Source organism: Ambystoma mexicanum, chromosome 4p, assembly GCF_040938575.1.
Source record: "Ambystoma mexicanum isolate Mex_15411 chromosome 4p, UKY_AmexF1_1, whole genome shotgun sequence".
NCBI classification, from domain to species: domain Eukaryota; kingdom Metazoa; phylum Chordata; class Amphibia; order Caudata; family Ambystomatidae; genus Ambystoma; species Ambystoma mexicanum.
The window spans coordinates 475,765,272-475,781,423 of record NC_090927.1 but is presented as its reverse complement, the minus strand read 5'-3'; the positions used below and the strand labels follow the sequence as shown (position 1 = coordinate 475,781,423).

The window sequence follows — 16,152 nt, the reverse complement described above, 5'->3', positions numbered from 1 at the left end:
GAGAAGAAGTATCCGCACGTGGAATTACATGGCCGAAGCCAAATCCAGGAGCACTGGTGAATTCGGCCTGTTCCCGTCAAGGCGGAAAACAGGACTGAGGTGTGGCGCCGGAGGACGGAGTCAGGGCAGCGCATGCTCCCTGGGCCGCGCCCCTGCGCGCCTCTAAATTTAAAGGGGAATATGTTTTTTTCTGGTGAAAAAGGTTCCGTTTCCCATCCCTTGAAAGGGACGCTCATACAGTAGGGAGGAAAGGGGATGGGACGTAAGAGTATGGAGTTTTTATAGATGAAGGCAACTTCCCCTCCTTTGTTCGTGGGTCCGTCTTCTCTGAGAATAGCGTATACAGTTGGTACTGCAATGGATAGGGCTTGCTCGGCCGTTGGATTAAGTCATGTTTCAGTGGTGGCCAGGATTTCAGTGTTATTAGTTGTGATGAGGTCATGAATATCCAGAGTGTGGGCAACAATAGAGCTTGCCTGGGCATACTGTGTAGTATGATGCTTGTTCAGAGGCAGACGGAGGAGTCTCTCAATGGTAGAGGGGGGAGTGGCATCTCTGTTAGGGTGGTGTGAAGCCAGGGTTGACTGGTGTGGGGGCACGTGCGGCATTCACTGTATGGTGTCTGTTGGTTCACTATGTGGTTGGAGAGATGGGCTAAGGGTGCAGGAGCATAGGCAAAACAAAGTGCAGCCGAGGTTGGAAAGCAGGTAGTGGTGCAAGTTTGGACCAGCACTGGTAGGAAGCAGGCAGGGGGCGGCAATGGGGGATCCTGTGCTGGAGGCGTGGGATGGCTTAAAACTGAGCAGGCTGGACTTCGAGAGAGGAGTGGCACAGTGGATGACACATGCAGGATACCTGCAGTTGCCCATGATGGGTGTAGTGTAGGTAAATTGCTGGTGTTCTGTGGGCCTAGTATGGTGTATGGGGTGGACGGTGAGCCAATGAGTTGGGAGAGGGCTTGTGGGGGGTGCAGGGTGGGTTTGGCGGTTCAGTAGCAGTATGAAGGGGGTAGGCGGCATGTTACAATTAAGGCTGCTGGGTCAGGCTTGTGGCGGTCTACAGCAAGATGCAGGGTTCAATTTGTCCTGTAGAAAGAAGGATAATGTTGTTGGAGCGGTCACTTTCCATGAGGATGTGGTGTACCAAGGAGGTGGGACGGGCTGGGCTGTCAGCTGGCAGATTTCCCGTTGCATCAGTTGGTCTAGTGTAGGGCCTTTAAGGTTCCGGATTAGGTGATATAGTGCTCCGGTATGAAGGGTCTCTTTGGGGTGAAGCGCTGAGTAGGTGGGGTGGAGGGTGGGAAAGGGGTGGGCCATGCCAAAGGGCAGCATGGGGTCTGTGAGCTGTACAAATGGGCGATGCAGGTACTCGGGGCACTGCAGCGTGCTATACGACGCAGCTCCTTAGCTTTGATGCCTGTATGGGTGCCCACTGAACTGGGGAGTGCACTGCACACGCTGGTTTGCATAAGGATGATGTGCGGCTGGGGTCGCCACCTAGTTTCCAGGTTGTAGAGGAAGAGGTCGATGCAGTGGCAGCTGGCCAAGCATGGGCAGGCAGAGACAGGCTCTGATGGCCTTAACTGCATGCCTTGAACCTCAGCAAGCTTTGATGGCCGGCACTGGGCTCCGCGGGCCATATGATTGGTTGCAGGGAGCTCATGTGCTACTTCTGGTGCCTCTCAGAGGAGGGGTCTGCGGGAGGGTGCTGAAGCTGGCGTGCCGGCTATCTTAACAGAGCCCCCACCCCCAGATCATGCCCAGTCTCCCTCCTGTCCCCCCACCCCCTGCTCATGCCCCGTGTCTCCCCTGTTCCCCCCCACCCCACGTCTCCCCTTTTCCCCCTCACCCCGCTCATGCCCCGTGTCTCCCTTCTTTCTGCCCCCACCCCCGCTCATGCCCCGTGTCTCCCTTCTTTCCGCCCCCACCCCCCCGCTCATGCCCCGTGTCTCCCTCCTGTACCCCCCACCCCCCGCTCATGCCCCGTGTCTCCCTCGTGTTACCGCCCACCCCCCGCTCATGCCCCATGTCTGCCCTGTTCCCCCCACCTCCCGCTCATGCCCCGTGTCTCCCTTGTGTTACCCCCCACCCACCTCTCATGCCCCGTGTCTCCCTCCTGTACCCCCCACCCTACGCTCATGCCCCGTGTCTCCCTCGTGTTACCCCCACCCCCCGCTCATGCCCCGTGTCTCCCTCCTGTACCCCCATCCCCCGCTCAGGCCCCAGTGTCTGCCCTGTTCCCCCACCCCTGCTCATGCCCCGTGTCTCCCTCGTGTTACCCCCCACGCCCCATGTCTCCCTCCTGTTCCCCCACCCCCGTGCATGCCCCGTGTCCCCCCACCCCCACTCATGCCCCGTGTCTGCCCTGTTCCCCCCAGCCCCCGCTCATGCCCCGTGTCTCCCTCGTGTTCCCCCCCACCCCCGCTCCGTGTCTCCCTTCTTCCCCCCCACCCCCCACTCATGCTTCGTGTCTCCCTTCTTTTCCCCCACCCCCCCGCTCATGCCCCGTGTTACCCCCCACCCCCCATTCATGCCCGTGTCTCCCTCGTGATACCCCCAACCCCCGCTCATGCCCCGTGTCTCCCTCGTGTACCCCCAAGCCCCACTCATGCCCGTGTCTCTCCCTCGTGTACACCCCCACCCCCCGCTCATGCCCCGTGTCTCTCTCCCTCGTGTACCACCCCACCCCCCGCTCATGCCCTGTGTCTCCCTCGTGTTCCCCCCCACCCCCTGCTCATGCCCCATGTCTCCCTTCTCCCCCCGCTCATGCCCCGTGTCTCCCTTCTTTTCTTTCCCCCCCACCCCCCGCTCATGCCCCGTGTCTCCCTTCTTTCCCCCCCACCCCCCGCTCATGCCCCATGTCTCCCTTCTCCCCCATCCCCGCTCATGCCCCGTGTCTCCCTTCTTTCCCCCCCACCTCCCGCTCATGCCCAGTGTCTCCCTTCTTTCCCCCTCACCCCCCGCTCATGCCCAGTGTCTCCCTTCTTCCCCCCACCCCCCGCTCATGCTCTGTGTCTCCCTTCTTCCCCCCACCCCCGCTCGTGCCCCGTGTCTCCCTTTTTTCCCACGCACCCCCCACTCATGCCCGTGTCTCCCTTCTTTCCCCGCTCATGCCCCATGACTCCCTTCTTTGCCTCCCACCCCCTGCTCATGCCCCGTGTCTCCCTTTACCTTCCCCATCCCCCGCTCATGCCTCGTGTCTCCCTTCTTTCCCCCCCACCCCCCGCTCATGCCCCGTGTCTCCCTTCTTCCCCCCCACCCCCTGCTCATGTCCCGTGTCTCCCTCCTGTACCCCCCCACCCCCCGCTCATGCCCATTGTCTCCCTCCTGTACCCCCCACCCCCCCGCTCATGCCCCGTGTCTCCCCTGTTCCCCCCGCTCATGCCCCATGTCTCCTGTCCTCCCAACCCCCGCTCATGCCCTGTGTCTGCCCTGTTCCCCCCACCCCCCGCTCATGCCCCGTGTCTCCCTCCTGTACCCCCCACGCCCCCCGCTCATGCCCTGTGTCTCCCTCGTGTTCCCCCCACCCCCCGCTCATGCCCCGTGTCTCCCTCATGTTACCCCTCACCCCCCGCTCATGCCCCATGTCTCCCTCCTGTACCCCCCACTCAGGCCCCGTGTCTGTCCTGTTCCCCCACCCCCGCTCATGCCCCGTGTTACCCCCCCACCCCCCATTCATGCCCCGTGTCTCCCTCCTGTTCCCCCCACCCCCCGCTCATGCCCCGTGTCTCCCTTGTGTACCCCCCACCCCCCGGTGTACCCCCCCACCCCTGCTCATGCCCAGTGTCTGCCCTGTTCCTCCCACCCCCGCTCATGCCCCGTGTCTCCCTCGTGTTCCCCCCCACCCCCACCCCCTGTCATGCTCCGTGTCTCCCTTCTTTCCCCCCCACCCCCGCTCATGCTTCGTGTCTCCCTTCTTTCCCCCCCACCCCCTGCTCATGCCTCGTGTTCCCCCCACCCCCCGCTCATGCCCCGTGTCTGCCCTTTTCCCCCCACCACCTGCTCATGCCCCGTGTCTCCCTCGTGTTACCCCCCACCCCATTCATGCCCCATGTCTCCCTCCTGTTCCCCCCACCCCCCGCTCATGCCCCGTGTCTCCCTCGTGTACCCCCCACCCCCCGCTTATGCCCTGTGTCTCTCTCCCTCGTATGCCCCCCACCCCCTGTTCATGCCCCGTGTCCCCCCCACCCCCGCTCATGCCCCGTGTCTGCCCTGTTCCCCCACCCCCCGCTCATGCCCCGTGTCTCCCTCGTGTTCCCCCCACCCCCCGTGTCTCCCCTGTTCACCCCCACCCCCACTCATGCTTCGTGTCTCCCTTCTTTCCCCCCCACCCCCTCTCATGCTTCGTGTCTCCCTTCTTTCCCCCCCAACCCCCGCTCATGCCCCGTGTCCCCCCTGTTCACCCCCACCCCCCGCTCATGCCCCGTGTCGCCCTTGTTCCCCCCACACCCCGCTCGTGCCCCGTGTCTGCCCTGTTGCCCCCCACCCCCTGCTCATGCCGTGTCTCCCTCGTGTTCCCCCCACCCCTCGCTCATGCCCTGTGTGTGCCCTGTTCCCCCACCACCCGCTCATGCCCCATGTCTCCCTCGTGTTACCCCCACCCCCATTCATGCCCCATGTCTCCCTCCTGTTCCCCCCACCCCCCGCTCATGCCCCGTCTCTCTCCCTCATGTACCCCCCCACCCCCGCTCATGCCCCGTGTCTCTCTCCCTCGTATACCCCCCACCCATGCCCCGTGTCTCTCTCCCTCGTATACCCCCCACCCCCTGCTCATGCCCCGTGTCCCCCCCACCCCCCTGTGTTCCCCCACCCCCGCTCATGCCCCCTGTCTGCCCTATTCCTCCCACCCCCGTTCATGCCCCTTGTCTCTGTCGTGTTAACCCCCACCCCCGCTCATGCTCCGTGTCTCCCTTCTTTCCCCCCACCCCTGCTCATGCTCCGTGTCTCCCTTCTTTCCCCCCAACCCCCGCTCATGCCCCGTGTCTCCCTCCTGTACCGCCCACCCCCAGCTCATGCCCCGTGTCTTCCTCCTGCCCCCCCGCTCAAGCCCTGTGTCTTCCTCTTGTCCCCCCCTCCTATGATGCCCCTCGTTGACCTCTTGTTCCCCACACCCCCCCGCTGATGCCCTGTTGTGTTCTCTTTATACACTCCGCCTTCCCTTTCCATGGTGGCCATCTTGGTAAAAGATTTTCCTTCCTACACCAGGATGCCGCAGGCGTCCCGGTTTGGGAAGAAAAATCCTTTTTTTACCGCCCGGGGTTCCCACTTTGAGGACCTAGGATGCTAGTGGTCTTCATCTATTGAAAAGGACGTTATTGTTACGTTGCACTAACAAAAACCTATGAAATTCAGTAAAAAAAAAAAAAAATTAAAGGGACGTTATGGTTAAGTTATGCTACTAAAAACCTATGAAATTCAATGAAAAACTTTGTTAAAGGGACGTTATGGTTCCAAGTAAAACCGAAAAACCCTTGAAATTCGCCAGTTATGGTAAGCTAAGCAACCATAACTCGCGCCACCACCGTGCACTGCTAAGACTAACACCCAGGACATCAAAGATGACATCACAAATATCATTGATGACTTCAGAAAAGGTAATCCTTGAAGCTTTGGGAAGACTTGGATGTCTGGAAGAATTTAAGAAGGAAGATGAACTATTGATAGAGAGGTTCATTTGTCAAGTCTACCCGCCAGGAACAAAGATGTCGGACATTGGTCAACTGCGTTGGTGGATAACAAAAAAAAGGAGTTGCAGAGTGAAAATCTGCCACCAACAAGATCCTCTCTAATGTCATACATCTTAAGGACTCCTTACCAGGTGATAGAGTGGCGACAAGCTGATCAATACCCGAATCTCTCAGAACCATTACAAATCGGGTGGTAGGAAGCAGATGATCAATATTCTCCTAATATGTGTATGCTTCTATGTGCACCACAATCAAAGTTACAGAATGAAAGAAGATGGGTGAAGTATGTCAATGATCACACCGGCTTCAAGAGATAGGAGCAGGAATAGTGGCAGCACCACTTGATATACAAATGAGTGGTGCTTTTCTCCTTGACCTCCACATAGGTAGTTATAGATGGTAGAGGCAACATGTGTGAATATTTGCACATTCACTGTGTTACAGATTAATGTTAGGACAGTATTTCTGAAATCTAACTAAGGGCTTAGTAAAACCATTCAACTGAGGCAGTACAAGACTCCACTTTTAGTACAAGGCTGTACCACCTGAGTTCAGTGTAGCTTAGACAGAGCAGCCAGGCTTATATTGGGAGGGGGAGAAGGCTGTAGAATCAGTACAAATGAAATTCTAATACAAATGGTCCAACGAAACACTGAAACACTATGTATTGTAAATAAATGGTTTATTTAAATACAAGTAGGCCCAGATAAATCTTGGGGGAAATAAGTACTATCACAATATGGGCCTGATTCATGGAACGTTTTCCTATGGGATTGCGCCTTTATAAAACACTTCCATGAGTCAGGCACTATATAGAACCACAATTATAAAAACAACACTATGCTTGAAGGTGCACAGACCAAAGTATATAACCTTAATTGGAACACCTAACAGGAGTTCGAGGGAAGTAAAAACCAATAGTGACTTTTAGATTACTTTCAGCTGTACCGTGACGCTCGGCAAGAAATCACCTTGTAATATCAACTGGACAATATACTTTTCTGATCTACTAAAACATAGATCCTAGTAACAGTATAAACCTATAACTCTGATTCAGGATAACAGTTATTCTAGGGGAGTTGGACCGTGGGGTGTAATATTCAATTACAGTTGCTTTTCAGTTCAGAGACTAAGGGAAGCAATACCTCACTTTAGGATAACAGTTATACTCAAGGTAAGTAAAACCCATACACTTTTTACAGGAGCTATAAGAAACTTAAAGACAGGTGTAAACCTAAGACTCTTTGTGTCCGTATAAAACAGACCAGGGAAAGCAAACCCCAGTGTTAAACTTTATGAATAACCCAGTTATTCTAGGTGGGTAAAAACGAATGCAGACTTATTCTGCAGAGGCAAACAGCAAACCAGGGGAAGCAAGACCCAATTGGGAAACATACATTAATTTTCTGAAAGAAATAGTTAAGTGAAGCCAACAGTATTACTCCCACACAGAGGTAGAAGGAAAATAATTCACCAGTAAAAGCAAAATGTTCTGGGGTTGACACAGGCCAGGAAGATTTATCATTAATATAAATATCTTACCTAACAATTAATATAGTGAATTAATGAACTGAGCAGACCAAAAGGAGACGAGGATAGACCAGTGAAGCGTGTAATCCGAATGAGGGGCATGGTATGGTCCCACTAAGAGGTTCCAAGTGAGTGGAGTTCTACTCTGCTGTAAATAAGAATACTCATGCAACGCTAAGTGTTACGAGTAAACAAATCCGATGTATGTGTACTTTATTGTAGGCGAGGTCAACATGTGAAGATTGTGAATTGAACATCACTGAGATGAAGAAAGGGGTGCATTGAGGGGGGTTGAACTGGTTTTGTCCCGATGAAGACCTAACGAAGAGTTAAGGGCGTGTCTTTCTGGTCAGACCCTGACGTATATAGGCCGAAACACTGATGTGTAGACATGTGTATTTGTTTTTTGTGAATCTAGGTCATGAGTGAACTAGGGGCTTAAGATTTTCTCGGTAGTACCCAAACATTGGGAGTGGGTGCCTGTGAGTCTGCACTTACCCAACAATCGATTCAGTTTTCTCTCAAACCATTGAGTGTGCGACAGAGTTTGCAAAGGCAGGCTAGATCTAAACCTGCACTACTAACTGTGCACAAGTATTTCAGTCACTCATATACTAACCACTGCACCAATTTAGTTGTGACGTTTTAAAATTGGTGTGTGTTAGGTAAGAATTGATGTAGTAACATTGGGTGAGACTACACAACTCATGTCTACTTGGTATTAGGTAACCAACCTTTTGGTGTAGGTCTGTACTTCACAAGTTGGTAGTGTGACTGAGCAGCCAGGCCTAGCTCAAGAGGGGTAATGTGAGCGGTAGAGCTGTAGCAATGAAATTCGCAAATAAAAGTAGCCAAGTAACACTTACACTGAAGGTTTCAGTTACAAAGTTATTTATTTATTTAACATCAATTTTTAAATAAGTGTTCCTTAAAAAGGGCAAGATAGGTAACAAACAAATATACTTTAACATACTTTTCCAGAAACAAATACTCTTTAGAGATGCTTTTTACACACTTCCTACAGCCAGAGGTGATATCATTCACAAGGACAGTAATGGCCTTTATATACCGCTAGTACACTTTGCAGATGCTGAGGTTGCAGGAAGGAAAAAGGTTAAACAGGTTATCAGGGCATCTGAGTATACTTAAATATTCGAATGAAGTCTAGACAAAACCTTTCCCAGCAATAACAGTCTAACAACAAGTTATCACCTCTGAGGGACAGAAAATATAAATGTCAATGGACTAGAAGAGTCTGCAGGAAGCCAGGACAGCATAAGTCAATTGGAGCACAGTCTATGGAGCTGAGGCACTTTTTAGTTAATAGCAGACGTTGCACTCGACTACAGATTTCTCGACCCCTGGCACTCGGTTATTGCAGCAGCAAAAAGGTACAGTCAATCAGGGAAGATGGTGCAGGGGAATTCGTCTTGGGGTTAGTTGGTCCCACTAACCCAAGGGAAGAAGTTGTCCCTTCCGGTGCTTCTCTTGTCGATCGGAAAAAGGAGTTTCAGCACAGCAGCAGGGCTTCACCGGACAATTCGAAAGGTCCAGGAGGATGCAGCAAGCTTCATTCATGGTTTCTTCCTCAGGTGATCTTCACAGTGGTCGACTCTGCCTCTAGTCCCAAAACCCCTGCCTTTTAAGCAGGTTTCTCACATTCATGCACAGCATAGGCTGTCAATCACACAGCAGGGTAGCTGTCCTGAAAGCAGAGCCAGCCAATCAGATCTGGTTGCATTCAGGCACTTCTAGAGACAAAGGACAGGGGAGTTTCAGGCTCCTCCCTCACATCCTACCCTTCCAGACACACTGGAGCCAGAAAGGGGGTTCAGGACTGAAGCCTGTCAAAGGCAAAACTAATAAAGGGCTCAAACCTTGCCTGGAGCGCAGAATAAAACCCATGAAAGACCTCACAAACAGAAAATGGTGAAAAACAGAATACCAGGGCCATTTTGACAAAATGGTCACCGATGGGTGCTATAATGGAGCTGAGGATTCAGCCTGTGGTAGAAAAGCACAATAGTATGAAAGCTAAGCCACCAGCCATTTGTGGTAGTGAGGGTAACAAACATTTTTTACATGAGTAGGTAGGGTAAGGGGCTACAAAGTAACATCCCAGCACTTCACATAAGATACTGTGTGCTGGACGCACAAAAAGAAAAAGTAAGCAAAGTCAATTTCACTTTACTATTCTTGGGAACAGTAGTTCACACAAGAAAAGGTATTTAAACCTTATGAGAAATCTAAAAGATTTCTCTGTGAAACTGCACTGAAGGTGCTTTGTGTCACCATACAAAAAGTAGATGCCTATGGAGTTTGTCAGACTCCAAAAACAGTCGAAACGCATAATCCAAATCAGGTCAAAACACACAAGAGAGTAAAAAAAGGTTTCACTCACTTCGGGGTTAAAATGAAAAAGTCCTAAAGTCCAGCAAAAGAGCTCTAAGGTTGAAGGGAATTAGCACAGAAATTAGAATTCTCCCTAACATTGTGTTTTTTCCACTTGTAAATATTTGTTTTCATATATTTTTTATACATGTTTGGAGGAATAAAATGAGATGTATATTTTTGGAACAACATGAGTTGTGTTTGTATTGGAGTTTGAATGTAGAGAAAGAGCAGGACAAGTTTGTTTTTATTATTTGTAAAGCGCACCTAACCCGTGGGTAGCAGGGCGCAAGCAACAAGAGGGGTGTACAACTTAAGTTACAGAACACGCAGTAGATGAATCCAAATGGGTTACAGTGTTGGAGCTATAAATCATTTGGGCCAATACATCAGGTAAAAATTATAGGTGAATATACATATATATATATATATATATATATATATACATACATAGTTTACAAGTTGTAGATATATCTAAGCATAGAGGTGAGAGGATATATGATTTATGCACAATTTACAACAGGCGCAGCAGTGGATGTGATTAGAAGTCCTAGCATTAGGTATCATGTTCCTTGATCCAGCGGATAGTGCTGGTTCTGAATTGCGGGTAGGGAAGGTCTTCCCTAAGAGATGGTGGTAAGGAATTCCAAAATTGTGCTGCTTTGACAGGAAAGCTGTTCCCACCAGTCATAGTACGTTTGAATCTTGGGACGAGGAGGAGGTTTGAGTTGGCCTTCCTAGATGGGTGGCAGGAAGTTGGTCTGGTGAACCTCATTATCAGATATTGCAGGGCCGCTTGGCGTAGGCATTTATGGCTCAGAAAGAGCGATTTAAGGAAGATTTTATCTTTTGTAGAGAGCCATTGTACGATCTTCTAATCTCTGAGATATGTGCTTTCCTCAGGAGGCTTAGGGCTGCTCTTAAGGCATTGTTCTGCAGGATTTTAATTGTATTTGTAATGTATTTGTTACTACCTACGTAAAGCGTGTTGCAATAATCCAATTTGGATAGGATCAATGCTCTGGATATAGTGATGCAATTATTTGGTGAGAGGAATGGTTTAGATGCCCTAATGAGTTTACATGTATAAGATGTAGCGGAGGCCATGGCATTGACTTGTTTTTTGAAGGTGAGTGTTGAGTCTTAATAGAATCCTAAAGTTTTAACCTCCTTAGCTACGGTGATGATATTATTGTCAATGACAAAAGAGGAATAGATTTGACCTAATTTATTAAGGTTGGGTGTGGTGCCTAGGATGAGAAGTTCTGTCTTGTCATCATTCAGGCATAGACCATGAGAGGCCATCCATGCCTGGATGATGAGGTACACAAGTGATTATTAAAGTACTCCCAATAGGAGGTGTGTATTTGTTTTGCCACAATCAATCATATAGCTGGTACAGTGAACATGCGTCAAAGGACAGTGTGTTGTGTTTTGCAAATGCCAAGCTCAGTCACCAAGGTGTATAGAACTGTGTAAGTGTGGTGGTGAAGAAGAGCTCTGTGATAATGATGAAAATTAACTCTGGGACTCAGAAGATGACCTGTAAAACCTTAATTTCTCTCTTCAAGTATAAATCGCTATCATAGTATATTTCAAAGAGAAATTTGCAAATGATTTCAAACTTTCTAATTTAGTGAGCATACAGTCGAAGGTTTGCAAAGAAGTAGCAATAATTTACAAGGCTATATCTCAGAAATGGTAAAAGATAGTAAAAATTCCATATATTAACTTTTCTATTACTTTCATCATGTTTAACAAAAAAGCCACTTAGCAAAGTTTGAGAAACCGGCCTAAAAGCAGTTGCAGCTCAAAAATGAAATTGGTATCTGTAACAGAGGCCATCTTGGATTAATGCCATGCGGGTCCTCTGCCACAAATTCACACAAAACACCTGGTAGTACACGATTGTGTGTTTCATTAACAATGCATCCACAGTAGGCATATCTTCCCTTCATTCAAAATCCCACGGACTAGGTTATTGTACCAGATGCCCCGCAAGTAATTCCTTCACATTTACTTCATTGGCACCCTTATAAGGAAGGAGATAGATATTAACAAATGTATGTACTTACTTGCACCAAATATCTGAGTTAAAATACTTTTCTGATTGGAACAATCAATATTGTATGGAGTTTCTCCAGTTTTGTTAGGCCTATAAAGAAGTCTGCCATCTTTTGGATTCCGCAGAAGCAGTTCTGCAAGCTTTCGGCTTCTTCCACGGATTGCAATATGAAGTGGAGTATCTCCCTTCTGTAGTGAATAAACAGAACACCAATGGTTATGCAACATCTGGTCACTACCATTTGCACTTAACATGGCACTCAAAAGCTTCCTTCATTATACAACGTATGCTGCATTGCTAGAAATTCACAACAAGTTACACGTGCAAATTAATTTATGCATGTAAACCATTTCTGACCACTGAAAGCTGTACCACAATTGCACGGGCACTAATCTTATCGAAATTAGATTATTGCAACGCACTTTACTTAGGCACCAACAAACTTCAAACCCTCCAAAACAATGCCCTAAGAACAGCCCGTGGCATTCCCAAAGGCCAGCACATATCCGACCAAAGAAGATCCTCCAACTGGCTAGCCATCAAAGACAGAATTAAACTCAAAACACTAAACCTAACATACAACTGCCTCAACAACAAAGCACTGGCATACCTTGTAGAGAAATTCACCAAGCATACTTCTGAACGTCCTATCAGGAAGGCACAATCTAATAGCATCAGAATCCCTATTATTTAACTTAAAAGAACAGGAGGTTCTAGCTTCCCAGTACTGGCAGCACAACTGTGTGTGGAACTCAATCCTAGAATCTTTAACAGCCTCACCCTCCTTCCACTCTTTCAAAACCAATGTGAAACAATGGTTACACACTAACGACTGCTGATGTATAACTCCATGACCTGTTTAATTGTACCTATACTTTCGTAATCTTAGTATAATAACTAGAACTACTAGACATGACTTGTATATAGCTGTCAATGTACCTTTTTCTGCACATGTATATACTATTGTACATCTTTTCCTTCTTCATTGGATATTTCTGCTATCCAGTATTTTGTATTAAGCTGTAAACTGTAACCTTAAAGCTGTAACTGTAACGGTAACCTTAAAGCTGTAATTGTAACCTAAATCCACTCAAGCGCCCAGATGCCTGACGGCCCTGTGCGCTCTATAAATAAATAAACAATACAACACAATTAATGAAAACACATTTGATTAAATTAAGTAAACCTTTGATTCTTGCTTTCATGACATTGTATAAAATGTTCAATGCAGGTGTTAGGATTTTAAAAAAACAAGCCTCTGTTAATGTTCAAAATGAAGCACAACCCAGAGTGCAATTGAGCATGCAGTAAACATACCTTGCGATGTGTCTAACCTACACTTTATTTTTTTCTTTTTGATCTGATCCCAATGCGAAGAAAAGGAATATTTGATTTGTCAACTGCTGTAAAGAACAATTTTGAAAATTACCTTGTCCACTGCAGAAACCTTGGCACCTTTATCCAGAAGAAGTTCAACTATTTCAATATTCCTCATCTTAGTTGCCTTTATCAAGGGTGTTTCACCATCCTAAATGGAAGAAAGGTGACAACAAATTGTAAGATTGTCTACTCATACAGCATATCATTTATTTTAAAATTGCTATGAAAATCACTAGACTATGGTAGAAAGTAAACTATATGTAAGGCTTCTTTTTTGGCTAACATAAGCAGCTGCAGGGAGGATAACAGAGAAATCATCCATCATTTTCCCAAACTAAGCAAATCACTAAAAGAGTAGCGGAATAATTTATTAGCACTGCTTTGTTCAAAACCATAAAGGGTGGGCTTCTATGTTTTTTAACTGACTAGTGGCAGGTTTGAGACAATGAAATTATCAATTTAAATGTTACATTTAAATAAAAACATTAATTTAGATAAAGATTATGTTGCAAATAACAGTACCGGCTGTGCCCAACTCACCCTGGCAGTTTCCCCAAATTTTGTGCACAGCCATTTCACCCCGTTTTTGCTGCATTTGTATGGTGGATGTGGAGGGATTAAAAAAAATATTTAGTTGGGGAAGGGGTTGGTGGGGTGCAGAAGGGGGCTTAGGGAGTTTGTACTCCATAAAAATGTATATAATACGGGAAAAAGGCTATGGTGAGTTGGCCCACAGCAAGATGTACCAGATCCGCAATTAACACTTCAAAATAAAAAATCCAATGTTATGGTCTCGCACTCTAGACAGCACATCGTCTGCTCTATTATGATACTTTGTTTACTAAAACAATTACCATCCTGAACGATGCATTAGAATTTCACTTGGTTTTAATACATGTTATTCTGTCTTCAAATATCTGTAGGTATTAAATAACCATTGCATTACGTAACTGGATTCCACTTATAGAATCTTAGCTTTTTAATTTGAAACTTATACCAACAAAATATTTCCTTCTCATTATGAGTAGCACATTTCACCGTCTACTGTTACAAATCCACAAACTACTTATAACAGGCAATTTCTGTTACTCATGGCTATGATATTCCTCACATGGATTCTTCATCTTTTGATTAATTGGGAAGGTAGAGGCATAACTTGTGGGATGTACTCTATCAGAAAGACAATTACTAAAGCCAATTAATTTATTCTGTCGAGTACATTCTGCTCAGAAATTCCTTATCCTTTGGAACAGCCTCTAAAGCAGTAACTGTTGGACGTTGGTATTAGGCAAGATTGTATGTAGTAACCCTGTGGGAGACTACGCCAGCCTTGTTCAGCCTTATCCTCTTGGTAATAGGTAACCCACCTATTGGTATAGGTCTGAACTACACACGTCGGTAGAGTAACTGAGCAAGCAGACTTATCTCAAGAGGGGTAAATGTGAGCTGTGGAGATGTTACAGACTCACAATTACAAGTATCCAAATAACACTTGCACTCAAGGTTTTCTAGTCAAATAATTATTTATTTAACGGTTGGTTTTAAATAAGCCTTCTTTGGAAAGGGCCATACGCAACAATAAAAATACACTTCACAACCCTTCCTCAGATTTAAGTTAAGCAAGTAGATACCCTTTTGGGATGAGACAGACAGACAGACAGACAGACAGACAGACAGACACACACACACACACTTCAATTACTAGGGCACTGTGGACATTGATATATCACTTTTGACACTTAATGCAATACTGAGGTTGTGGAAAAGGAAAAGGTTAGGGAAGAAAAAAGGTTAACAGGTTCTCAAAATATGTGAATACTTTGCAATCTTTCCCAAAAAGTGTAGGTTACACCTTTCCCAGTAATACAAGTTAATCTTATGTACCACCTATGAGGGACAGTTAACACCAAAGTCAATGGGTCAGACGAGTCTGCAGGGAGCCAGGACAGCCAAAATCAATTGAAACAATGTCTAGGGAGCTGAGGCCGTTAGGGAGAATTCTCAGAAATGTGCCAATTCCCTCCATCTTAGAGACCCCGGGCAACTTTGCTGGATTTTGAGGACTTGATTTTTTTAACCTGGAGAGAGCAAGACCCTTTTTCCCCCTCTCTCATGTATTTTAATGTGATATTTGAACTTTGTATTTCTTTTGGTTATGGAGCCTGACAAACAGCATCATCTTTTACATTCTATCACACAGCACCTTTAGTGAAGTGGCACAGGGAAGTCTTCCAGATTTCCCAAAGGTTTAAATACCTTCTCTGGGACAAACTACTGTTTCCCAGAGCCGTAAAGTGAAATTGACTTTACTTACATTTGTAGCTTTCTAGACCCAGCACACACTATCTTACAATAGGGTGCTGGAGGGGTTACTTAGTATCCCCTTTGTCTAGCTTCTCATGCACCCTATTTATGTTACCCTTTCCTCACTGAATGGCTAGTGGCAGTGGTTTACTTTTAACTAACGTGGTGTGCATTTACCCCGGGCTGCGTTTGCAGCTTCAATAAAGCACCCAAGTGTGCAATTTTTGTGAAAATGGCCCCAGTCTCCTTTTTTCGCCATTGTTTTGTGGAAAGATACTTCTTGAGATTGACTCTGCACGCCAAATCAGGTTTGGTCCCTTTGTTCGCTTTGCCTTTGGCAGGATTCACGAGTGAAGCCCGCCTCTGGCTCCAGGGTGTCTGGCGGGGGCAGGAAGTAAGGGAGGTGCCCGAAACGCCCTGTGCTTAGTCTCCTAGGAAACCCAAAAGCACACTGTTGTGATTGGCCGGCTGACTGTCCGGCAACGACAGCTACCCTGCTGGGTGACTGACAGCTAGGCTGAAGTGAATGGGAGAAACCTGAATAAAAGGCAAGTCTTTTGGCTTGGAAGGCAGAGTCGACCACTGGACGAAGGAACTGAAGAAGAACTTTAAGAGGACGCCTGCTGCAACTCCTGGACAGTTGGTTTGCCCAGTGAAGCCCTGCTGCTGTGCTGAAACTCCAAATTCTTATCAACAAAGAAGCCACTGCCAGGACGACTTCTCCCCTTGAGTTGGTGGGACCAATCAACTCCAAAGTAAGCCACCTGGAAATCTTCTCAGAGTTTGTTGAATTTCC

The 16,152-nt window shown here is 47.5% G+C and overlaps 1 protein-coding gene across 4 annotated transcripts in view; it reads right to left on the bottom strand.

Moving 5' to 3' along the window:
* KIDINS220 (kinase D interacting substrate 220) overlaps nt 1-16,152 on the bottom strand; it is a 1,499,978-nt gene that overhangs the window by 911,900 nt on the left and 571,926 nt on the right. For all 4 annotated transcript variants that reach the window (XM_069606010.1, XM_069606012.1, XM_069606011.1 and 1 more), the window contains exons 12-13: nt 13,102-13,200; nt 11,683-11,860 (exon numbers count right to left, since the gene is read on the bottom strand). In XM_069606010.1, coding sequence (XP_069462111.1) covers nt 11,683-11,860; nt 13,102-13,200 — 277 coding nt within the window. The remainder of the gene's footprint in view (nt 1-11,682; nt 11,861-13,101; nt 13,201-16,152) is intronic.